General features: G+C 36.8%; 1 protein-coding gene across 2 annotated transcripts; it reads left to right on the forward strand.

The window, feature by feature from the left end:
* The first annotated feature begins 708 nt into the window (after positions 1 to 708).
* kat80 (katanin p80) lies at positions 709 to 12,256 on the forward strand. Of its 2 annotated transcripts, XM_018522869.1 has the most exons (15): positions 709 to 1,105; positions 2,279 to 2,409; positions 2,708 to 3,052; positions 3,207 to 3,397; positions 3,474 to 3,624; positions 3,704 to 3,867; positions 3,957 to 4,078; positions 4,282 to 4,338; positions 4,693 to 5,239; positions 5,917 to 6,232; positions 6,359 to 6,535; positions 6,613 to 6,689; positions 6,887 to 6,961; positions 11,325 to 11,444; positions 11,729 to 12,256. In XM_018522869.1, exons 1-15 carry the CDS (start codon positions 1,072 to 1,074, stop codon positions 11,859 to 11,861), a joined length of 2,640 nt encoding a protein of 879 aa, XP_018378371.1. In that variant the 5' UTR covers positions 709 to 1,071; the 3' UTR covers positions 11,862 to 12,256. The 2 variants fall into 2 exon arrangements, with proteins under 2 accessions (XP_018378371.1, XP_018378372.1); XM_018522870.1 differs by lacking the exon at positions 4,282 to 4,338.
* The last annotated feature ends 14,043 nt before the right edge of the window (positions 12,257 to 26,299 follow it).

Below are 26,299 nucleotides of genomic sequence, written 5' to 3' on the forward strand. Positions count from 1 at the left end.
CCTATTGTAGATCCGGTTTTACAGTCGAATCCGAGAAGAATAAGCGACTGTGATTCGCCCATTTCTTATGGCTTAAGGCTTAAAACCCTATTGTAGATCCGGGGTAAACAACAAGGACAAATGATACATCATGCGCTTCATGCGTAAAGCGGGGAGCACAGACTCTTGCATAACGCATAACACACGAGGCATAAGAAATTGAACCAACCAGAGTTCTCTATTACATGGAAGGGAAAGAAACGGAGAACTTCGATTGGTACATATTCTTATGCATTACGTGTTATGCGTTATGCAAGAGTCTGTGCTCCCCGCTTAACTCGGAACGCATCCCTGCATACATTTGTTGTACGACAAAAACGCACAAATAAAATCCCACTCTTAAAGACCATCAACCTTGGGCAAATTTTCGATGGTATAAAAAGGGCCTCAAGGGCCTGGAGGTAATTGAAGAACGCCAACATTATCGACATTGATTAATAGATCCTAGATCGGTAACAGTAGATCCTAGTGTTACTAGCAATTATCGATAATCGATTAAACATTAATTTTATCGGCGATAGATAACGCGATCACCGCCATCTAACGAGGAAACGTGAGCGCGACCTCGCGACCTGTTCACGTCACGGACACACCGTCAAACGGACGGAACGGAGCGGAGCGAGAGAAAGGGAGACGGACAGATAGTGACAGGTTCGTGAGATGAGATAGATACGAGACGGTAGTGAGGAGAAGGTGGCACTGGCAGTTTCCCGAGTGAGAGAGAGGCGATCTGTTTTCCGCGCTCTCGGGACAGCGTCGCGCGTTTCTTTTTTTTGTCTACGTTCTCCCCGGCGGGGAGCAACGACGCGACGCTACGCGACGTGACGCCTCGCGACGCCACGCGCCGCGGTGCCCGGTCGCCGAAGAAAGAGGAGAGACCGCGAGAAGAGTGGAGGCTGTTACCGTTTGCTGCTGGTAAACATGTTACGTTCGCGCAGCGGCACGAACAGCGAGAGGAGATCGTACGTCGTGCGCCAACCGGGACCACGGACCGCCGTCGCTGCCAAATAAGTCCGCGTGCGCGGCACGAACATGGCCTCGTCTACGAGGAGGTCCTGGAAGCTCCGTAAGATCATCCTTGTTCATGGGAATACGAATATCCTGGCGCGCGCGAGCGCGCCATGCGCTCTCTCACGCTCTCTCTTTCCCGCTGCATCGCTCCTCTTCTTTCTTTTTTTTCCCTCCGCGAGAATCCTGCTTTTCCGCGAGGTCTCCGCGGGTAAACAGTCTCTGTTTACTTTCTCACTTTAGCTGCTACCTCGCAGTTTCTTCCAATTATGGTTACATCTGGCACAAACCGGGAATTTGTCCCGCGGCGAGAATGAGAAGTCGTTTTCGCGCACGGTAGCAGAAACTGGATTATAATGGACGGAGATTTTCCGCCTGTTTTTACGGATGAACAGTTTATATTGGAGGAATGACAGTTCTATTCTTTTTAAATAAGACAAGGGTATTGAATAATTGACTAGAGATTTATTTGATGCTCGTGAAACTACAGGCATGAGACTTTAATGTTCAATTTTTGCTTCTCCAATAAATAACTTCCCATTCTTAGCTAAATGCCATAAATCATTATTAAGTAAGTTTTAATTATAATTAAAAATATTTAGAACAGAATAAATATATATTTATATATATATATACATATCGAGAATATTCATTAAAATTGTAAACTATTTTAAAAATAAACTATTAGCTTATTTTTACTTATCAGTGGAAATGAGCTGATCTTTCAATCTAAATATGTAATCTCTGTTTTGTTCCAACTCATCATTTTCGATTATGTGATCAGGACTTATTGATTTGTGACCTTTAGCCTAAGAATGAGGAATTATTTATTAAGAGGAACAGAGGTAGACATTGAATTTTCATACCTGTACTTTCATGAGCAAATAAATCTCTCAGGAGTCAAACTTATCAATTCCATGAAATCAGAAGTGGAAAAAATTGATGAAAAGTTATAAACTGTTTTGATAATAAAACTAAGAAATTTACAAGAAGTGGAATTAATGACTTCTGAGAGGTTCAGGTGATTCTTATTTATCGAGTAAATAGATTGATTTTTTTCCAATATGAAAAAAGGAAATTATATAATTCTTTTGTATATTAATAAGTAAATGAATCTGAACAAAAATTATTCATATGCTATAAAATCTTTTATATTGTATCTCTCTTGCATCACGTTAACATGAATAAATCAGTATGCGTAAAATGTATACTCTTCTTTTTTTTGGCACAGAGGAATTCGTCGCCCATACGCCGAACGTCAATTGCTTGGCGTTGGGCCACAAATCGGGTCGTGTTCTGGTCACAGGCGGTGACGACAAAAAGGTGAATCTATGGGCCGTCGGAAAGCAGAATTGTATTATGGTAATTGTTGCGCAATAGTTCCATTATCTTTATCCAGTTCAAGATTAAATAGATGATTTGTACAACAAATGTTTACCTTTATTACCTTTTTTTCTATTTCAATAACATACTACATGAGAGAACAATGAACACTAAATTGTATCTCAAACATTGCTATTGAATTTAAATTTATTAAAATTATAAAATGAGAGAGCTAAAGTTACTTCATGAGAGAGCCATAAACACTAAATTATATCTTAAATGTTATTGAATTTAAATTTGTTAAAATTACATGAGATTTATGTTCATCTATTTTCAGAGCCTAAGTGGCCACACTACTCCTATAGAATGCGTACGCTTCGGCCAAACGGAAGATCTTGTATGCGCTGGCTCACAGACGGGTGCGTTGAAGATTTGGGACTTGGAGCATGCCAAGCTGGCGCGTACGCTGACGGGACACAAATCCGGGATACGTTGCATGGACTTCCATCCTTATGGGGAGCTACTAGCGTCTGGGAGTTTGGATACGGCGATTAAATTGTGGGATATCCGTAGGAAAGGCTGTATTTTTACGTACAAGGGGCATAATAGGACTGTGAATAGTTTAAAGTTCAGTCCTGATGGACAATGGATCGCCAGTGCTGGGGAGGAAGGAATGGTTAAGGTGAGTCATATATTATATCCCAGGAAATTGTATTTTTATCATGTCTTATCTTAAGCCTTCTTATCATCTCATATATAACATAATTTTCATTCTTTTCTATACTATTTTATATGTGAGATAAAAGACATTGACCTTTATGTTACTTTTAAATTAGCTGTGGGACCTAAAGGCTGGTAGACAACTAAGGGAATTTTCAGAACACAGAGGTCCGGCCACAACCGTTGAGTTTCATCCGCATGAATTTCTATTAGCCAGCGGCAGCGCCGATAGAACTGTCCACTTCTGGGACTTAGAATCGTTTCAGCTTGTATCTTCCACGGAACAGAGTCATTCTTCGGCCATCCGGTGAGTTAGAAAAACAATAATCTTACAATGCAATTTCTCAGTCACGCTAATTTGTTTTGTTATCGCGCTGTTTCAGATGCCTATACTTTAGTCAAGGCGGAGAATGTCTCTTTGCCGGTAGCCACGACGTTTTAAAGGTTTACGGCTGGGAGGCGGGTAGGACCCTGGATACAATACCGACTAACTGGGGAAAAGTCCAGGATATAGCCATAGCTCAAAACCAATTGGTAGAACAAAATGCTAGATTTTGAACTCTTGAATATGTACATTCGATGTCATTTTTATTAAGACAGGAAATTTTTTCAGATCGGCGCGAGTCTTCATACCGCGAATGTTGTTCTGTATATATGCGATTTAAAAAAAATTGCACCACTGGGAGGAATATCTGCCGTGAGTTCACCATTCAGTCATGGAAATTCCTTGAGGAAGAGTTTTTCCAAAGAACGACCGATCGGATTGAAGAAGCATACGTACGTTTTTGTTTTATATAAAGTTTAATTTTAACCACCAATTTTTACATCAATTGATCATCGTAACATATATTTATACACATCTGCAGATTGGACGTACGAACAATAGAAGAGGCGGATAAATCCGGCACCGATCCGGAGGACGAGGCCACCTATGCGGACATACCCAGCGTAACCGAGTACAGGGACGTTTTTCAACCGAGCAGGGCGTGTAAGTGATTCGTTACATCCGCCTTGTAATGTCTCATTGTTCACCGAGTGTGTGCGCGCGTGTGTGACAAAAATTCCAGACTAATATCTAACCCAATCCCTCGCGATCACTAGCGAACACACACAATATGTCAAACACGTTTAAATGTGAATGCAAACGCTGTACAGTTTGTGAATGAGCATGCCGTGCATGATATGTTGCAGTGTCTCGCACACCACCTCCCGAAACCCCCGAGGCTTTCCAGGAGCCTCATGACATAGGTGAGTTTCGATAACCTTTGCACAGATTGCGTTGGACTAAGTTATGATATAAGTTCTGAAATGGAATTTTTACTACCATAGCATTAGAATCTTTCAAAAAAGTGTAAATATTGATATAACATTCAATCTTGGTATAATGCATGTTAGAATACGAAAACTTCAAGAAAGTTGAATAATATGGATAAATTTTATTTATAAATTTAATTTATAAATCTAATATTTTTAATTATACCAGGAAAAACTTGTCTCAAGTTCTTTAAATGATTACTTTTACTTTGTTTTAAAGTGATTTTGAAATAACTTCTCTTAGAAAAAAAGGACGAGTGTCATTGATGTATTATTAATCTATTTTAGATCCGGCACAACCACAGATACTGCAAAATTTCTCTACCTCAATGTCAAATCTGAGCACGATAGAGCGCGAGGAGATGCCATCGATGCCATCCCCTTCTTCACCGCCCCCGCCAGCGCCCACGTTGTCCTTGGCGAAGCCGGTGCCGGTGCGTGTTCAACCGATCAAGTCTTCACCGCCGGTACAGAGGAACTCGATCATGTCGACGAGCCAGATCAGGGCGAATCTGCAGGCGAACAATGGCTTGAATCAAAGGGCGTCCAAAAACTTCGCGTCCATACCGCCGTTACGGCAAAACATCACGCCGTTCCCGGGGAAGAGAATGAGCACCACCGAACAAACGATGTCGGCGCCGTCTCATCCCTTAGGACCGCAAAGGTCGAACTCGACCTTAACGCCGCGCGTTGCACCAATGGCTGCGGTAATTCCTGTGATGGACGACGGCAAGCTGAAGAACAGAGTACCTAGCCCGGATTCCCCGAAGCATTGCCTGAGGAGGCAGAGCAGTAGAGACGGGGAGCAGGGATACGAAAGTGACTATCCTGTACAGTAAGTACTTCTTGCTTAATAATAGACAATGAAGACGTATTCTCTTCGAGTATATAAATATGAAAAATAATTATCGTAAATATTAATGAGTAAATAGAAAAACGTTCAAGTTGCATAGAAATTAATAAAGAAAGATCTTTTTATTTCTTGACCAAATTATTTTTAATGATAATTTTTTTTTAGTTTGCAGTCTTTAAGAGAAAATAATTATCTTTTAGTAGAATGTAGAATATATGTTGCTCACAAAATTTTAATTAAGATTGAAAATTAATTACACTGTTAAAAAAAGAAATTTACTTCCGTTAGATGTAATGGAAGCAAATTTCAAGCAGGTACGTTAAAAATATTTAATGTTGTCAATGAAAATGAAGTTATAAGTAACTTAAATTTAACGTTTACTTATATTTTTAAATTTTATGCAAATTTATATAAAATTTAATAAAAAATGTATTAAACTTCATAAAATTTTATGAAAAAACCACTAAATTTTATGTACACAAATATATTTTTCAGTTGCAGATGCATTAAATTTAATTTAGTGTAAATTCAATAAAATTGAATTTAATTTGTGTAACTTAAAAATACATTAAATTTCATCACATTTTTAACAGTGTATACTGAAATAACGTTGTATTCTGTAACAACTATGCAATGTTTGGATGACCTTTTTGTTGCAGAATTAATAATATAAGACATAGTCCCTCGGATCCTGCGTTGAATAGGCCAAACACAGCGCAATCGAGGGCGACGTCGCTCAACCGAAATTTTGCTACCTCAACTGTGCTGTCGGCGCGTAATGCCTCCACGAACACATCATCGTCTACGAGGAAGCTACTCAATAAGGCTCAGGTCCCACCGAATCCCAAGATCGATGTACTCCCTCAAATCCCAAAATCGATTCTCTCGCAGATAAGGAAAGTCACAGACAAGGAGGAACTGGTACCGATGAGCACCGACAAGCCTTATGGTTTGGACGTGGAAAATTTCTTACCGGTGAATAATCCTTTCACTTATAAATATAAATTGTGCAAATAACAAAATTAATAATAAATTCTCCATCTTTATATAACGAGAAAGTTACTAAGTTTTATTTAATTCTCTTCGATTTACGTTTTGCAGCACAGTTACACCAGTTCCGCGGCGTTGGACTATCCCCAGAGTGTGCTGACGGAAATGTCTGAGACCGAGGTGCTGAACAGCATGATGCGCAGCCACGATTCGATGATGGCAGTACTTAAGACTCGACATCGCTCATTACAGATAATTTATTCCCTCTGGCAAAATAAGGATCTCAAGGTTGTTATTCATCTGATTTTGCATTGAAACGTACGAGACGTATAAGGCGAAAAAATATAACGTAATATTGATTTCAGGCCGCGGTGGACTCTGCAGTTGCAATGAACGATTTAGCAGTCATTGTGGATCTTTTGAGTATCCTCACATTAAAACCGTACGTAGTTTTATCGGCCCGATAATTTTAATAATGTTAAAAAATTTCTTAAGATCATAAATGTGATTACACAACAAGTGTGGAATAAAACCTTTATCAATCAAGCTGAAGCTTAGATAATTCGGTGTGAATTTATATACTGCATATAATAATTAACACGGTATGTTTTATAATTATTTTTTAATTTCTGTTCGCAGAACGATGTGGAACTTAGATCTGTGTAATTCCTTACTGGGTCCTATCAGTGAACTTTTTCAAAGTAGATATGAAATGTGAGTATGAAATATTTTGCTTTACAATTTTCCTATTAATATTCTCTAAGAAATTCTGATGTCCTCGAGATAATTAATTTTTTATTATTGATAATCTCGATTATAACGTCCTGAGATAAAAACAGCGAGATTATTTTGCAAATGACTTATATCATTATCTTAAGTAGTCTGATGATCTATTTTCTTGTTCGGAATATTTTTTTCAAGCTTATCGTATTTTCAGATTGATTCGCTTTAAAATCAGTGTCGTATTTGCATTCTCATCAGATTGCATCGGGCGTCTCATTGTCGCATCACGCGTGTATATTTAGCGATGACACGGTGAATATTCATTGCTCTCCGCGTGGCACACTTTGCATCTATTATCGTCTAAGATTACTTCACCTTCAATAGCGAAACACCGCGCGCACGGCATTTGTATTGGAAAACGGACACCCCTTCCAAAAGGGGGCTCAAATGGGGGTGCACTATGGGAATGGCTAATTTGCCGAAGCGGGGAAACCCGAGGCGAGCGTTAGGGTGATGCGCGAAATTAGCCGAGACAATGGGAGATAGCGGCAGATGCAAATGCGACGAGATGCGCGGATCATTCCTGTCGCTCGCTGAATCGTATTGTTCGCTAGACGAATTGAAATCTGAAGTGCCACCACGCTCGCATATGCCGATGCGATGACAGTGGACAGACAAAACGACCGAGTGTCATCTTCAATGCCAAACGGTCGCCGATTAAAATTTGTTGAGAGTTAGACTCATGTTGAAGAGTAACATGAAACAAAATTTAAATGAACACGTTTAGACAAAAAAAATTTGTATAGTTTCTAATTTAAAAATTACAAATTTAGAAAGAAGCTTTAAAACATTAAGAAAAATTTCAAAAAATTTAAATTCGTAGATTTTATATATATATGTATGTATATTTCTAGATTTGAGAAATTATTTAAACTAAAAAGACTGAAGCAAATGACTCTTTACAATGAGTGATCTACTGAAGCAGATTATAAACTAAATTTCATAGTGACTACATTTAACACAGAAGCAGATATTTCATTTGAGAAAAAGTTTGAAATTACTGTTATATACCATAACAGCAAATTTAAACGGTTTCTCGTCAGATACGCGCCACTTCCTGACCGTTCGACTATAAATCCGAGTGAGGAGGGAGGAAGCTTGTCTTTTATGTCCGTTTGACGTACGAAAGTGGGTGATTAACCGACTGCCCTCAGTTCCAAGCTGTTGCTCTGTCGTGACGAGGAACGACTGTTTCCTTCCGTGTTTTTATCGTGAACTACCATTACTCACCCTCGCGTTCTTTATTCCTTGCGCACGTGTTGCCTCGCAAGAATCTCTCTCTACCCTCTCGTTATCAGGATATAATTCGATAACGATTCCTAATCACTCACGTGAATTTTAGAAGCCTTAATTAACCCTTGGTTCCACATTTAATTTTTGTCAAAATATTTTATGCAGGAAGAAATTAGATTTTCATTTGTCTGCTAAAGTGTTAAAATTATTTTGATCTGCTTAGTTTTATATGTGTATGCATTAATCATACATTTTTTAAATTTATTGTATATATTGTAATATATATCATTAGATTTTTATTATATCTTATTATTAGCTTTCAATAATATTTGTCACAAATTTTTATTTTCTGGTTAAAAAAATCAATGCTATTCTATTATGTTATAATTAATTTTCTATCTCTGCGATCTCGATCTAGAAATGGAAATTATTTGATATTGATTTAACAATTAATTAGTTATTGGGCGGCAAATCGTTACACAACTTCCGATGAACTCATAACCCTCCCTAAAATTAGGCTTCGATCGAGCACCTGATGTCTTCAACAAGCTTTCCCTTTCTTCTCTTTCTTGTCTTCTCCTGCCAAGTATGTATTTATTTCAATGCACGCAGGATGATCACGATATAGCATTTAATTTATTCTGTCCACTCATTATGAAATAACAGCTATTTAATTTCAACAATTGTAACTCTGTATGTTTTCATTAATTGATATAATCTGAATCTTTCTTAGAACTTGAGATTACTTATATTTGAAAGAATTTGAAATCTGCACTGAAAGAAAAGATTAGCTGTCGTAGCAAATTAGATAGTAAAATATGGCATCGCATTTTTAATTGGCTGCAGCAGTCAATTTTTGGTTGTGTTAATTAGCAACCATCCGCAATGTCAGTATAGAATTTCGATAGCTAACGATTTCAAAAATTGACCGCTGCAACCAATTAAAAATGCTATGCCATATTCAACCAACTTTTTCTTTCAGTGTGGGACGTTGATTGTATAAACAATTTCTTTACAATTTCTATTTTGCGTACACCTTTGAACTATTTAAAAAAAATAAAATTTTTTTGACAATGTAGTTCTAGAAAATATATTGTAATTAGACTACTCGTGCCGATTACCTGGAACAATGCCAGTGAACCGGTTAATAGCGGTCGAGCGGTCGGTATTAGCACCCTGTGCATATATACTTAATACCATGAAAAGTGAATTCAAACTAATTATCCGCCGCTGAGCAGCTGTCGTTCGTTCGTAATAGGCCGTCGAGCCATTTATTGGTACCTGCCATTCTATTCGGAAATAAATTAGAGATACTTAATATATATTTATACATAACAAATTTATATAACATAAAGTTGTCTTTACATGAAGTAATCTTGTTAATTTTATTAATTCTATTAAAAATAAAAGTTCTTACAACTACTTTGCTACTTAATTACCTGGTATTTAAAAGTTGAAAGTTAAAAAAATTATTTTGAACTATCCAACTAACTTTCTATCTAATCATCATATAGGAATAATTGATTCTAACAATTCTTATTTTTAATTTAAAATATTTCTGAAATACAGAGTAGAATATAGCAAGATAGAGATGGGAAACGTTTGTGCTTGTTTATTAAATTCGTATTTTTCGAAGAGCAGTGGTTCCTTATATTCTGATTTCGCAATCGTCGATGGGACACAAAATCGACATGGGTAAATATATACATCTCGGACGACTTATTATGTAGTGACGGTTTGCATACAGCCTGCTCGTCATTTTCACGGTTCGTTCGTCGTGGCCTTTCGTCCTGGAACCGTGCCTCGTGAGAAAAAAAAAAGAGATCGTCGGCCAGAATGTCTAGACGCGTGTCACATGTCAGGGGAGGGTTCGCGCTCCGCCCGATCGTTTTCCAATTTCGCGATTGCTTCTCGCATCCCCCTTTGTCGTCTATTTGTTCCCCTCTTTACCGTCCAGCTTCATCCCTACAGATCTCTTCTGATTTTGGAAAAAAACGCATTCTTTTTGCCGTAAAACGTTAAAAATTATTTGACGAAGTATAAATTATACACTTATAAAAACGAAGTTAGAAAAATTAATTTGTTGTAATTAATGTATCGGTGTTTAGTACGCCAGAAATGATAAGATTAAATACGATAAATAGAAGTAAATTAAATATTAATTAACTTGCGAAGGTTAAGTCAACGAGACCTCTGCAACCTGATTTCTCTATTTTACTCTGAAGAATTATCTTATAAATTTTTTTTTTTTTCAATATACTCAAATTATTATATTATTCTTTATTATTTAAATCAATTAAATCTATCTAAATAATTATAATCTAGATTATTTTAGTTGAAACATCCACGAGGAAGACTTTTTCTCAAAGCCTACGACTATTCTCCTATCGGTTTCACATTTTGTTACAAGTCGCATAAAATTCGAGTCGTGCACGGTGTATTACACGCGGTATTGTCGATCAACGTCGTGCACGTTGCATTCATGAGACTGTTCGCGATTCGTCTCGCCGATTCGAACGGGAGCTTGAACCCTTTATCGCCCGTCCGTCCGAAAGCGAGAGCGTGCTGAATCGTGCAGGCAAGCCTTTCGCGCCTTTCGTTATTTATTGACGTCGTTAGCGGGCCTAATAACGCTCGTTTTACCGAACGGACCAGGCGTGACCGAACCAGTGTTGCGAGACCGGCTACCATCCTCATTCCACGATTGTTTTGATCCCTGAACGTCCGAACCATTCCTAGACAAACGAGTTATAAATTACATAATAGCACCTTGTTTGTTTTATTGGTTTTTAAAAAATTAAAATAGCCTTAAAATACATAACTAAAGTTTATTTATAGTTTATTTTAACGTTAAACATTTTACATTTTAACATACACACGCGTTACATATTTTATAGTGATAAATTTATTATTATTTGAAATTATTTGAAATATTATTCGATTAGTTTTAATATTGGATTTAATTATTCTGCGTCATGTATGCATATTTTTTAGATTATTCTGTATGATATATGTTTATTTTTATTATTATTAACCTCTGTCCAAATTGGGTTTGTTTCAGGTACATAACAATAGCTTGTTCGGCATTGAGACTTATTCTTCGTAATTTCGCTTCAGTGATAAAATCCAACGTGGAGGCACCTCTTCACACAATCGGTGTCGACGTGTCGCGAGAGGAACGGTGAGTTCTATTTATTATATTATATCTAGATATTTTTGTTTGAATTTTCTTCTATTGATTTTATTAACAACGTTCAATTTTTAAATTATTAATTTATCTTGTTGATATATTTATAATATATTGACGTTGCGCAAAAATTTAACGACAAAAGAATATATTTAAGTATTGCGTTGTTCTTAAGAATGCTAGAAAAGCAAGATGATATTTTCTGGATGTAATGTAACTTTGTCATCGCCTCGTCTTCGACATAGAAACTTTACGCGTTTCTCTCCTTTTCCTTTCAGGTACCACAAGTGCCTTTCCTGCTACGAGAAGCTTTCGGCGATACGGGCGATCCTGCTGAAGAAACAATCGACGCCCGGCAAACTCGGCGCCTCATTCCGCGAACTAGCGGTGCTCATCAGGAGCCTTGAGTGACCTCGAGAATGGCGTCGTCTGAGACCTTCGTGAATTCGACCGCCAGTATCTCGTCGGTCGACTACCATTGGTTTCCTCTCGATGAGGCTCAGCAGTGGTGAAACAAAGATCGCGTTGTGTCCGCCAAATAGAAGCGAAACAAAACTTTGTTAAGGAGTAGCAACAAGATCACGGCCCGTCTTTAAGGAAACGTCCGTGAGAACGTTCCTGCTGCTACCGCCTTCTTCCATCGTCCTCGATCAATCCGTTTGCCGATCGCCTTTTCCTTGTCGTTGTTTTCCCCGCAATAGCGCAGCCATTCTCAGAGAAAGCGAACAAAATTGCCAGACGTTCGTTACTTAGTCGCTGAACGGTTGGACGAGTCGTGCTACTTGTCATCATTAATGGAAAAAAAATGAAAAGAGAAAGAGGGAGTGTCGGTGAAGGCGTGGAAAGAAAGAAATTTGTACGAAGAAGAGTTCGCGGAGTTAAATGAGAGGCGGGTGAAAGCGAGAAAAGACATTGTCGCCAAACATATCTAATATTATACTGAAACATCAGGATTAATTTAATCTTACTAGTTTTAAAAAAAACGTGTCAACTTTTAAAAGTATTTCTTAGCATTCGTGTTTCTTTAAATTCAAATCGATTAAATTGTTTTTAGAAAAAATTTAGAAATATATCTAAAAGTATATTTTTAAAACAATAAAAACACATATCGAAGTTTTTAAAGAACAAATTACATTAAACGGAATAATCCGCGCGCGAGAGAAAAGTATCACCAGTAAGCTCTCTTTTATCATTGGAAGCATTTGTGTCTTTGCATGCATCACAATTAACAAGACTTTTATATATATTATCTATAAACTTTAATATTATCCTTTAACATTGCCTAAAGTCTAAACAAAGTAATAACGAAACAAGGATAATAAATAAGTTCGCCAAATCCCGATGCATCAGTATATTGATTTCGAAATTCGTATAGAAATTAACGGGGGAATTTCCCAAGCGAGTTCATCGGTTCGTTTGCGCAAAATAAAACGGAATAACGATTTGCGTTTTTCTTGCCACAGATCACACACGATTATCGAACGTTTCGATTGGATCAGTCTCAAGTCCGCGGAAATGATCAGGGCGACGATGATTAATACGATTAAACGAATAACGAACGTAGTATAACACACCTTTCCTAGAGAAATTGTATTTTTGAAAGAGGTATTTGCGTCCGTTTACTAATAAAGCAACTCTGACGTAGGCGTGGATACCTTGATCCTCGTGAAGATAAAAAGTGAAAGAGGTCCTAAGCGAGAGCTTGTACGCGCCTAAAAGGACGGGAAGTGGAAAGAATTGGGGATTGGAACGGGAAAAACGCGTATCGATGATTGAGAAACGATTCGTTTTTATATTCACGGTTAAATTATTTTTTTACGACAGCATCTGTGAATCATGAACTGCATTTTATCCCGACGTTTTTGATTACCTAATATTTCACAGAGTTAAATATAGAAACATTGAAGCACCGACGCGGTGTCGCTATTATATACGTGCTATTAAAGTGCATTTTTAAAGATTTCCGAATAATTTTTTATACTCTATTTTTGTCGCCGAATGAACGTTTTAATTATTACCATGCAGAGGATATGGAGGAGCGAAGAGAAATTTCGAACTCTGGAGACAATTTTGTAAGACACTTTGTTACACAGTATTTTGTAAGATTATTTTTGTTTCTCGTTTTTGCAATTTTATCGTGTCGCGACAAATTAAAAGGCGGTGATCGAACAGTATTAATTTAAACGTTGCACTCGTGGAATTGTAACGCAAAAGAAAAGTCTATATTTTTGTATTGCATTGCCTCGCAACGCGAAAATTGGATCAGTATTAACGAAAACAGTATTTATCGCAGAATTATTTTTTGTATAGTATTCTTTGTCATATTCCTGCATGTAATTTTGTGACTTGTAATTTTGAGTCTTGACCACAATGAGAATCCACTTAGCGATATTTTTGAAATTCAATTTGCAGCGAGGATTAACGCTCACTGTCTTTTGATCTCGTGGCAACGACCTTTTCGTATATTGCGATTTTTAATATTCTTACTTTTAATATTTCGCTTTTGGAATTGTGTTCGGGTGATTGTGTCACGCGGATCGCTATTCGAAAACAGGCGATAAATCGGAAGAGATCGAGGCAAGATAATCCGAGGCGCTCTTTGCATATTCTTTTTTGTTACCGTCGTCATAATAGTGAATCTTTTACCACTGATTTTATGTATTATTTAAATCAATAAGTGTATCACGTCTTCTGTATTAAGTCGATCGTTGAGCTTTCCCTTCCAACGTAGCGGGAGGCGATCTTGATATTGCTGCCAATAGAGGATTATTTATTACATATAGTGCAATACTCGATCATGCGATCATCCTCTGCGTAGCGAGACCCTACATTTTCTCGTCCTCGAGGAAAAGAGAATCGTGCGTTGCACAAATGAGAGGGCAAAAAGCGGTGCCCAAGAGATATAGATATTAATTACAACTTTTAACACGTTGCCTCGAAGTATTATGTAATAAAGCGTACAACTCTCTTTTTGTTAATTTTACGTCTCACGTGTTTTTTTTCCTTTTTTTTCTTTTTTGTATAGCGCGTCGCTACCACATACCTTCGCAACGATATTCTGCCCCGACCTTTTCCGTGTTAGAAAAGGGAATTTCCATTATAAATCCACAAAAATGTGAATCTCCGTGTTAAAGAGAATAAAATCGTTTCAGTTTTGCTCGTGACGCTGGAACATTGTAGAGAAATAATTTTACGCAAAAAGCAGAAATCAAAGGGAACGGACAGAATTTCGAAATAAGGACGAAAAATAGACCAGTAAGAATTATCAGGTTTGGAGGAAGATCCACTATTTTTCGCGAAAGTGTAAAAATTTGACGGCAAGAGCCGTGAAAGGGGATTTGTTTTCTATTTTTATACGGGTAAATTCTCATTAAATCGATTAAGTAAACGTTCCAGTGACCGGGCATGCACACTCATTTACTAAAAGCTCACAACACTTTTTTTCGAACTTACCCTGTTCATAGAGCGTAATATTGAATATAAATGATTACATCAGGCCTGTCCAATTTGAGCTCTGGAGCTAAAACGCAAAGCCATCGACGCAAAAAATTTAATGTAAGATTTCATGGATTGTAAAGTGTTGATAAGCGTTGCTCAGACGCGTATCAATACCTTACATTCTCCGAAATCTTATTCATATTGATTCATATTGTTTTTTTTTTTTTTGCGTCGATCACTCCGGAGCTCAAATTGGACAGGCCTGGATTAAATTCATAAGTAAGAACCAATCGCTCGATGAACAGGTTGTATTCCGAAAGCCATCAAGAGAAAATGTTGCAATCTTTTAGTAAACGACTGTATTTATGTCTAAACACTTACAAAATTTATTGTTATCAATCTCTAAAATGCTTTTTTAGTACAATATTATAACTTAATTGTATTTAAAGATTTTACATTAAAATATATTTTTAAAAGATGGAAAGACAGTTTGGTTATCTGCGTCCCAAGAGGGTAACCGAAACAAACCTACAGGTTTTCGATAAGAAGAAGAAGATATTTTAAAAAAGCATTTGAGATTAATAATGAAAACAAATAAAGTTTTTTTTTATAAATGTCCGGACATAGGTACGTGTCCGGTGACTGGGACGTTTACCTCATATTCATCTCCTCACTACTTTCGCGTTGTCCTCGGGTCGCGACATATGAAATCACCCTGCACACGCTTAAAGCCATGTAATAGCACCCTTAGCACAGATAGACTTTCGCAGTCTGCCAAGTGTTTTCGCGGAATGGTGAGGGAAGAGGAGCTCAAGCCTCCAACCGGATGGCCTAATCGCTTTCGAAACGGGGGTAAGATAAATTACGAGGATACTCGTTGTCTGTTCCGTCCAACTTATTTTTGTAAGGAAGTGAGAAAGGGAGAGGGAGAATGAGAGAGAAAAAAATATGAGAAGTGTGAGAATGCGTTCTGTGTGCATGCGTTCTTCGAATGCTCCTGTAACTTATCATCCTGTAACTTATCGCTCCAATCGGCACGCTCGCATATTGCCGATTTTAGCTTAAGCTTACGCTCATACGTTACGTGATATCGATCGTGATCCACGATCTCGAGCGAGGATCGTCTCGAGCGTGTAACTTTGCTCCGAGTTGCGCCGGCGATCGTTTATCGTGTCCGATATAACGATCCCGAACGTGGAATTTGCGTTTCGCAAATTCCCGTCTGTCATCATACCATCTTACATGTTACTTTTACTAGATAACAAATTTTATTACTGTTTTACCCGATTACATATTAGTCTACTGCGCGTTATCGCTGTTTTATTTTAACATTCTCAATTTTTATTTGCTCCGATTGTGTTATTTAAACGGGAGTATAATAATAAATTGTGTTATTTATTCTACCCCTGTCTCTTTTCTTTTATATTTCCTTTGTCACTTTAGACATTCGTCATTACGTTGCACAGTTTGGAATATTATCGAATGCGAATTAGGAGATGTGATAACGTTGATTGGTATTACATCCGCGAGGTATGAGCGTTGGCTGTAATATTTTATTAAAGATATACCTCCGTCTAGTTTACGACAAAAGCTGGCACTAATCAACAGCAATATATGCATATATATATATATTCTCAATTATACAAATATATTAAGAATTATATGTTATTTTAATTATGTATTATAATTCTTAATATAAATATAACTTTGGAAAGCGACTTTAAGAGAGCGATGGACGAGCACTTTTGATATCGACATTGTAAATATTCCATCAGGATTCTACAATATTTATTTTGTACTCGCGCGAGCCTCTCCAATAACATTGCAATAATATTCGTAATCACTGTCGTCTGGCATTTGGAAAATGCGAAACTTCATTTTCATGTTGCAGAGACGAAATTCAACGACTAGTTCTTTGTTGTTCTAGTTAGTATTAACGAATACATTTCCGCTCGACGAGCTGGGACGAACAGTCCACGACTGTAAATATTTTAAAAATTAAAGCACGCGAAGAAGGATCACCTTCGCGAAAAGGAATTCTTCGGTCTACTTCGCTGTATATTTTTCGCCTGTTCTAATTTCATCTAGCGAGATCCACTTCGATGTTTAGGATATACGTTGTACATAACGAAACTTCGTTTGTAATTGCGACTTAATTGACCTGGACGGGTTTGCCATTAATTATCTCGCGATCGACAAGGGAAGATGGTCCAGCAAGGGACAATTGACGATTCGTCAAACCTCGTAACTGCCTTAATAATTATCCTGGAACTCCTTTTTACGATTTGCGTTGTACGCGTGTTAATCAATTTTAGCCGTTAAGTCTTAATTGCAATAATAATACTCTTTGACAAAAATTCGTGTCAACTATTTTGCCCCTACTTCCCTATAATCAATTTCTAGAATTTTTTTAAACAAAAGTAAAGGTTTTTTCTTTGAACTTTTGATAGTTTTAATACCGTTCTTCGACTTATTATAGTTATCTACGAGCAAGATTTTTTATAGTTCGAAGAAGATAATCCGATCTCATCCATCAACTTTTTTATCGTATTGATTTATCCTGTGAAAAAAAGCCATGAGATTGCAGGACTATCTATATTTGCATCGACGCTTTGCGTCGCTTTACAATTCGATTTCTGTTAATCAATCTTATTTCTTCACGTAATCGCGAACGTGACAATTGCGAGACAAAAAATGTACTCTGTATTTTCTCATGTCTATAATATCTCTTTGTTAAAAAATAAATCGTACATTGCTTGAGAAAAGTTAAGAACGCCTAAATCGATGACTAATAAATTGTTCTGAATTGTAAAATTACCTCTTGATAAAATTAATTTTTAAAAATATACATCTTTCGATTTATTGATACAATTTTTTCGAAGTTTATATAGTATATAATCCAACTATATAATAAATTCATAAATCCAATAAATAAAGTCAATATTCGTACTGTAATAAATTAAACAATCCTGCAAGATAGTTTTAAGAAATAAAAAATAGAATTAATACGCTATCCTCTCTCCAAATAGATACACCGTTAAAGTAATACTTGTGTATCGCTCTTGACACGTTCAGGAATAATGTGGGAACGAAAGGATTGAGATCTCAGAACGAGAACACCGTTGGTTGAACGACACTCGGAATCTCGGGCGACACCGTGAAAAATAGTGCAAATATTCGCGTTATAATCCGTGAAATATCGCGACCGTTTAAATCGAGGCACGCGTGGCGGCTGTTTGCATCTGGATTATGTATTCATGAGATTATACGAGCCCTTCCAATCGGGGTGTCCACTGGCAACCCTTCATCCAGATATCCGACGCCGCGATATCGCGAAGTTTGATCCTTACTGCGAGAATTGATTTACAAAACGTATCAAGTTACGAGATTTTTTTTATAATATTATATATGGCAAAAAAATGTAAAACACTAAAAAATATGTGTATAAAAACTTAAATTATAATAATATGAAATTTTTAAGATATTTTAAAAATTAAGTTTGGACAAATTACGTCAACAAGTATAACAATCTAATGAGATAAACGAGCTAAAAATGAGCTAACAAAGGATATTAAAAACTTATTAATTGTATTTAATATGTTAAATACATTAAAAATTAAGCGAAACTAGTTTTGACTTTATAAAGTCTTCTTCAGTCGCCTATGATTTACATACAAATTAAATTAAACAATATTGCTACATGAATCCTAAAATAGAATGTGATAAATTTAAGATTATAAGGATGATTATATAAGTCTTATTGATATAACGCATATTTATAAGGCCAGCTGAAAAACTAAATAATAACGATCTGCTCGTTATTGGAAATACAATAATTAAATATAGTAACAACAAGACTCTGAATGATTAAATCAATATAAACTGCTGAATGTCTTTTTTCGAGTCAACATAGGTTCTTGGTGTAACAATTTATTATTTCATATCGAAACGTTTACTGTTCTAATTCTATGAAGTAATAAATTGTTACACACCAAGAACCTGTGTTGGTTCGAAAAAATGCACCAGTTTGTACTGAAAATACAATATAATAATCTAATAAAACAAACAGCCAAAGATGAGTTAAATAAATGCACTTTAGTACATATAATATACTTTTAAAATACAACTTTAATTTTTAATACACTCAGCTTCTTTCACAGAATTGTTGACGATGCTCTTACATATACAGAGTGTTTTCAAATTCGCGTCCACGAAGTACAAGACGTCATACTTTACACTAAAAGAAATAATTTTTTTCTTTTGCAAAATTGCGTATGACAAGTAGTTTTTGCAGAAGAGCAGGTTGAAGTCAACAAATAAACGCAAAAATTATTTATCGGACGGAATTTCGTTAAAGGAAAAAGTTATTTGTTTTAGCGTAAAGTATCACGTCTTGTACTTCGCGGACGCGAATTTGAAAACACCCCGTATACTGACTGTATAATGCTGGATTAATAGAGTGCTTTCCAGTGAAAACTACTTAGTCAAAGTGATGTCAATGTGACGTCAAATTGATTAGGAATATGACGTCAAAGAGAATCAAAATGATGGCAAAGTGACGAATATATGACTGCAAAATGTCCCATACCGTGACAGTGATCTTGACTGCCATTTTGATATTTATTTGATATCATATTAACAATTATTTAGCAAAAAATTAAGCTGTTATTTATTATTATAGTGACGTCCAAATGACGTCCTAAATGTCAAAATGCCGTTAAGATGATATTGATTGAATTTCTATAATACTAGAATTATCATCTATAAACAATGATTTTCACCTTCTTCTATGATATTTCCTCACTTAAGACATCATTCTACATGGTGTCAATTTTTCGTCATATTGAACTATATTTCTTTGACTCCATGACGACAAACGGTTTTGATGTCATACTGACATCACTTTTGACTGAGTCGTTTTCACTGGGTTTCGCGGTTCCCTCGACCTTTCCAAAATTATCATCAATCCTGTGAGAAATTGCGTAGGAGGCATCCCCGGGAGGATGCATGCATACGCAACTCGCGTCAGGTGCATCGGCCGGTGTCCTGGTGTCCTCCCACGCCGAGCGGTGCCGATTGTTGTGACGGTGATGAGTTTAAGTCCTCTTCTTGTCACCACCTCGAGCGTCGAAAATGCTGTTTTCTCACAATACTCCAGCAACAATGCCCCTTTACGAAGAGGAGGAGGAGAAGAAGGAGGCTGGACCGACGTAAGCGGATTATCCCGGCCCGGCGGAAAGCGATACCGATACACGGCAGATCCACATGCATGGACAGAGGGACGAAGAGTGCAGCTTCCGCGTCCAAGCATTGTCGGTCCTCTCCTGTTGAAAGCGGCCTTCTGCCGGCCTTTGATTCCTTTTCTTTCGACGAGAAAACGCGCCGGGTCTTCCACCCCTCGTAGTCAGCCTACGCTCTTCATCGCGTTCCCAGTGCATCGCGCGTAATGGCTATCTTGTCGAGATCTTCTTCTTCTTCTTCGAAGAAACCTGCCCTTCTTGTTCGCCGGCAGGAATGCGGTGAATGTGAATGTGTATGTATTTCATGTTGGGTATAAATAATTTCACACTTTCCCACAGGCGTCGGACGAGTCAGTGGAAATTTTGCGAGCCTCTTCGACGGCGATTATCTCGATTCATTACTGCTGTTATAACTTAAGTGCACTGAAAAAAAAGATTGGCTGCTGCAGCAAATTAGATGATAAAATATAGCATACCATTTTTAATTAGCTGTAGCAGCTAAATTTTGGTTGCAGCAGCCAATTTTTGGTTGCATTAGCCTATTCGCAATGTCAGTATAGAATCTCAATAGGCTAATGCAACCAAAAATTGACTGCTGCAACTAATTAAAAATGTTATGCCATATTTTACCATCTAATTTGCTGCAGCAGCCAATCTTTTTTTCAGTGCATGGTATCATTATGATTTAATTACACTCTGTGTTCTATCCAAGGGATAAATGATTGCAGTTTAATATTTAACAATATCCCGGATAATATTTATTAATAATGTTCTGGATAAGAAATTAAAATAAACCATTTGCAATAGATGTATCTAATGCCCGTTTCTACGTAGTTTAATTTTAATATTGATTCAACTAACTCTTCATAAAATTATCAAATTGCTTGTCCATTTAATATGTGATGTTATTATTCTGGTTCTATTTGTGATTAAGTTTCATAACTGAAAAATTTCGGCGCGCGATTTGCAGAACTAGATGTATATATTTTTTTTTCCACACATCGGAATATTTATAATAATAAATAAATACTAAAATCCGAAAATAGGATTTCGCTTTGACCAAGAATAGAATTTCTTTTAATTAGATTTATTCTCATCCTAAAATCCGAAAATAGGATTTCGCTTTGACCAAGAATAGAATTTCTTTTAATTAGATTTATTCTCATCGATCTAATCTTGAATTATAATTGTTGACATTCTCAAGGAACACACTAAGCTCAGAGCAAATAAAAATGACTTCATTTTGACATCATAACAGTCAAAATTACGATTTTTGTTTGTTTGTTGATTTGCCTGTTTACTGATGTTAAAGATCAAAATAAAGTTACTATTGATTTTTTAAATTGATTTTTGTATGTTTCTTAGGTTAAAGATTTCATTTTGATGTCTAAATGATGACAAATAACATCGGATTGCTATCTAGGATAAAATAATATTTAAAATTAAAGTTGACTACGCTGCATTCTACTTAATAAATGTGAAAATAGAAAACATGACTTGGACGTCCCTTAAGTAGCGAATTTAAACATTTTCGTAAAACTTCGTGTCAAATTACGTATTTCTGTAAATCTTGGCTTCCTCGTGTGGTAAATACCTTGCGGTTCAATGCACCGTATAATTACTTCGCTCGTTTATCTCGTCGCAATTCATTCGCAATTTACAATACGATTCTCAGTTTTTTCGACAGATTTCACGGACTCTGTCCCCAAAAGGAAACCTCCATCTCGAAATTTCGGCGAATGCGATCTTGCAGACGGACGAAAATATCCCTCGCCAGGATCAAGCATGCACGCGATGCGCTCGATGCACGCGATCCGCGTTTACGACGAAGATCGGCGACGTTTGTCATGTAAATAATATCTGCAGCGAGACACCAGGAGTGAAAAGGGACCCCGAAAAGAGAAGATTGGGGAGAGGGAGAATCGAGGGGACTGTATAGTGTATACCAAAGTAAAAAGGCAGGAACGGGCGTAAATAGGGAAGGCGAGGGACAAAGAATCTCGCGTAACAAGAAGAAAGGGAGGAAGAAAGGGGAGGAGGGAGCACGAAGGGTGGCACCATTGTGCCCTTCTTGTCTCTTCGTCTGCAATTTGGACATTCGCACGCACGCACGCACGCACGCATGCACGCACACACAAATCGCGCTGCAAAAATCATTGGCTCGTAAACATAATCCGTCCAAGGGGTGAGTCAACTCACCCCCTGCAATCGGATTGGCTAATTACGAGGACACGAAGTAGGGGATGACGTCACTGGGCGTGCACGCGGTGCGATTGGTCGGCGTGGCCAAAGGGTGGCCAGCCACCCCATCGCCTCTATTTTTGTGACACTCAGCGCCTCCGTCTCTTTTCGGCACGACGAGAAGGGGTGGCCGGAGGGTGGAAAGGTTCCGCGGGGAGCTGCGAACGGGGCGGAAGGGCGGGACTACCCGCCTAGGGCACGGTTAATCGATAGGGTCCCGTTTAGAAGAGAGAGGGATGGCTCTCCGTCGCGAGAAGATTCAATCTGGGAGAGGCTGCGAATATTTGTATTTTTAAAAACGAACGAAGGTATAGCAGGCGTATATATTACTTTTATTTATAAACATTTATTTACGTAAAATATCTTAAGTTTTGCTGATGGAAGATTTTTTCTTTTTCTCTATTCCTTAATTATAAATAATTATGAAATTATGTAATAATATTAAGCGAGTATCTGAGCAAAACGGTTGCTTCATTATACGAAAGAACGGTTTTACTGAAGTATCTAACAATTTAGCAAGATACTAATCTGAAAATAATTGTTAAACCATCAAAATATAATTAGGTAAGACGCTTAAACTGATTGCTAGAATGTCAAAACTTTTCACACCCAGAGAAAGACATAGTGGTGACAACTATAAAAGTAACAACTGTACAAGTTTTATATGTAGAATTAATATACATAATTAACTAAACTATTTTGTAATTACTACAACTATAAATGGTTTATTCAGTTACGCATATTAGAGTTTATTCAATTATATTAATTCTATATAAAACTTGTATAGAAACAAAGTAATAGTAATTATAAAGGTGACAATAAGTTGTCACCTTTATAATTACTATTACTTTGTTTCTTTTGAGTATATTTATTCTTTAAATTCTTTGGAATGATATCTCACTCTAAAGAGTGAAATACAGACAGTTTTAAAAAAGACTCAACTTTAATCTTTAAGAATGTGAGATTTCACTCTTCAAAGTGAAATTCGCTCCAAACGTTTTAGAGAATAACATATCTTTCCTAGAAAATTATTTAATGGTATACCAATCAACCTAACAAAGACTCCTTACAAATCAAAAGAAAGTGGAAAGAATAAGGGCACTAGGAGTCAAGTGCAGAAGACGTCGCACAAATAACACTTGTAAAACTTCTTTATTCTACACAGAAAAATGTACTATTCTTAAATCAATCATAATATACTCGTACATAAGCAAAAATATTGTAATCTTGCTTTAAAAATCTTAGTCTTGAATTTGTATTGATATAAGATTTTTAATTGAGCAAGTCTTGAATTAAGTGCAAAGTAATACTTGCATCAAAACAAATTTAATCAAATCAAGATTGATATTTTTGAAGCAAGATTATAATATTTTTGTTTATATATGAGTATATTATGATTGATTTAAGAATAGTCTTTTTTCTGTGTACACCAAGCGCGTTTGGTAGAATAAAGAAGTTTTACGCTTTACAAGTGTATTATTTGTGCGACGTCTTCTGCGCCTGACTTCTAGTGCCCTTATTTTCTTTCCAATTTCTTTTTATTTAATGGTCCAAGAAAATTATTTTCAGATCTGTATCTACCTGAATTTTTACTTCAGCAAAATTGTTCTTTTCGTATAGAGTAAAATAAATCTTTCTTACATTCAAATATCAATCAGCTAGGAGGATTAATATTGACCAGTTTCAATTTGAAGGCTCTGATCCGTTAATATCTCACTCTACTCATGGTGTAAGAATATAATATGTTTCACTCTTGAAACGCGCAATCGATGACTAACCAAAAAATGAGCTTAAAATATTAATAAATCAATATAGAGTCGTTATTAGAAATTTATCGCCACTAAGAAATTTGCACCAAAATTATATATTCGACCGCTATTATGCGCAATGAAACATCCAACTAAGAAAAATGTTTTTTTTTACTCAATGTTATAAATGTGAATCATTATTTCTGAGCTTTGTTTTTTACCATTTCCCATTGAGGTGAGTCATTTGGTTTAATATTTTTGATAGTTTTCCTTACTTTAGAATAATAATTTGATTTAGTGTAATGTATGCTGCACTTCTGGCAATCTGCAAGTAACTTGCTCTCAATGAAAGATTGTTGATTTTGTATTCGCTGAGGATGGCTCCAAAAGGTGCAGAAACGTTCGAAATAAATTGAAGATAACCAGCAACACCTGAGGATTATCTGCTTCTCCTGTCTCTCCGCTCTTACAACAGCGTATGGCTCTCATTATAGCCCTATCTGAACTCTTATTTATATTTTATTGTTTAAGAAAAAATGTCATCAGTCACAAATTTCCGGGCGATTGAGAGCAATAATAGCGCAGAAGTTGGTGCGTTTGATCTTCCCAATAATGGGTGCTTTCCATTTGATGACACAAATCGACACAAGCGTCGTTCTTGTTGACATTTAGAGAGTGACAAAGATAGCACGACACTTGTGTCGACTTGTGTCATCAAATCGAAAAAGCACCCAGTATATTTCAATTATTACAATATCGATCGAACGTTTCGCTATTATTGCTCTCAATCTCCCGGAAATTTGTGACTGATGATTGTTTTATTATCTAGAGAGCACATTTTGCTATTTATTTGTAAGAAAAATGTCTTTAAAACGGACAAACCAGAAGATTCTGAATAATATCAATCACAATTCCGGTTATCTTAACTAGAATTCTAGTTTATTTAACCAAAAGTTCTAATTCGTTCGTTTTCATACAGAATTCAAATTAATCCAACCAGACCTTTTTCTCAGTGTTGTATTCTTGTTACATTGCTCTACCGTCTGGAGCAAAAAGACTGCACAAGGATACGCGCGGAGGCTGGACTGCAACGAAAGTTGTCAGGATAATTCAAGGAGGTCACGCACGCGCCAGATGGGCCGCGTGTTCTCCCCATACACGCGTGCACTTCTCCAGGATATTTGCAGCTGGCGAGCGCGCGCGTACAAGCGAAAACGACTAGCACGTGCTCCTTGAAACGAACTGCCCGACTCCTGTCAAACTCCTGTTTCACCGGGACGTTGGGCAGTTCGCCGTTAAAAAGACCAGGACTGGCAGCAGAAACTTCTTTCGTTGATGGGATAATTTAAACAGCTTAATTACGAGTTCAAGAATATCTAAATTTAATTGTCACACATAAGGAACGTCTTTCTACACTTTAGTTCATATATTCTTACTATATAATTTTTAATATTTATCACTTTAAAAACTATTACTGAACTCTCAAGAAAACTCTATGCAGTCAGAATGTGTTTATCTACATCTGTCATTTTTATTCCTTTCTTGGTCTTATCAACTTTTTAATGTCTTTTTAAGATTCTCATTTACAATAGAATTACTTAAAATTAATGATGTATGATTCGTAGAATTTTTATAAAGAATAAATCCAGTACTCTTATTCCAAAAAAACGATACACACCACAGATTCTTGCAGCAGCATTGCTGCAACGTTTGCAATGTTACTGCAATATTGCTGAAACGTTGCAATATTGTTCCTGGAATTAATTCGTGCTGTATAGAATTACTGTATCGTTTTTTTTGGAGTACTAGGATAAATAAATTACCTACCTCTTGATAGATAAATAAAATATTTTCTCTGTCGCACTTTTCTTTCGGCTTTCGAAATTCAGTACAATGATTGAGATGTAAGACCCGCGCCAGAACTAACGTTACGAAAATACGGTACGATACCTGGGAAGAGGGAGAGCTAAGGATCAGCTAATTCGTGACGGGGTAACCGGCTCTGTCGAGTCCGTACCGTTACACCTAGACGAGCGTGGAAACGTTATACAAGGATCCGACGACGCGCGTGGTCGGCGAGCAACTCGACTGCTGGATATCAGGTTGCGATATCGATATCGAATTATACGCTGTCTTGAATCGATACCGGTGGAAAAAAGCAAGGAAAGGAGAAAAAATAGAA

This window comes from Trachymyrmex cornetzi, unplaced genomic scaffold (genome assembly GCF_001594075.2).
Source record: "Trachymyrmex cornetzi isolate Tcor2-1 unplaced genomic scaffold, Tcor1.1 scaffold138, whole genome shotgun sequence".
Lineage (NCBI taxonomy): Eukaryota > Metazoa > Arthropoda > Insecta > Hymenoptera > Formicidae > Trachymyrmex > Trachymyrmex cornetzi.

Coding starts and splice junctions, on each gene's coding strand:
- kat80 (XM_018522869.1), top strand. CDS start 1,072: ATGGCCTCGTCTACGAGGAGGTCCTGGAAGCTCC. Junction 3,398..3,473: donor AGTCATTCTTCGGCCATCCG/GTGAGTTAGAAA, acceptor GCGCTGTTTCAG/ATGCCTATACTTTAGTCAAG. Junction 6,536..6,612: donor GGCAAAATAAGGATCTCAAG/GTTGTTATTCAT, acceptor TATTGATTTCAG/GCCGCGGTGGACTCTGCAGT.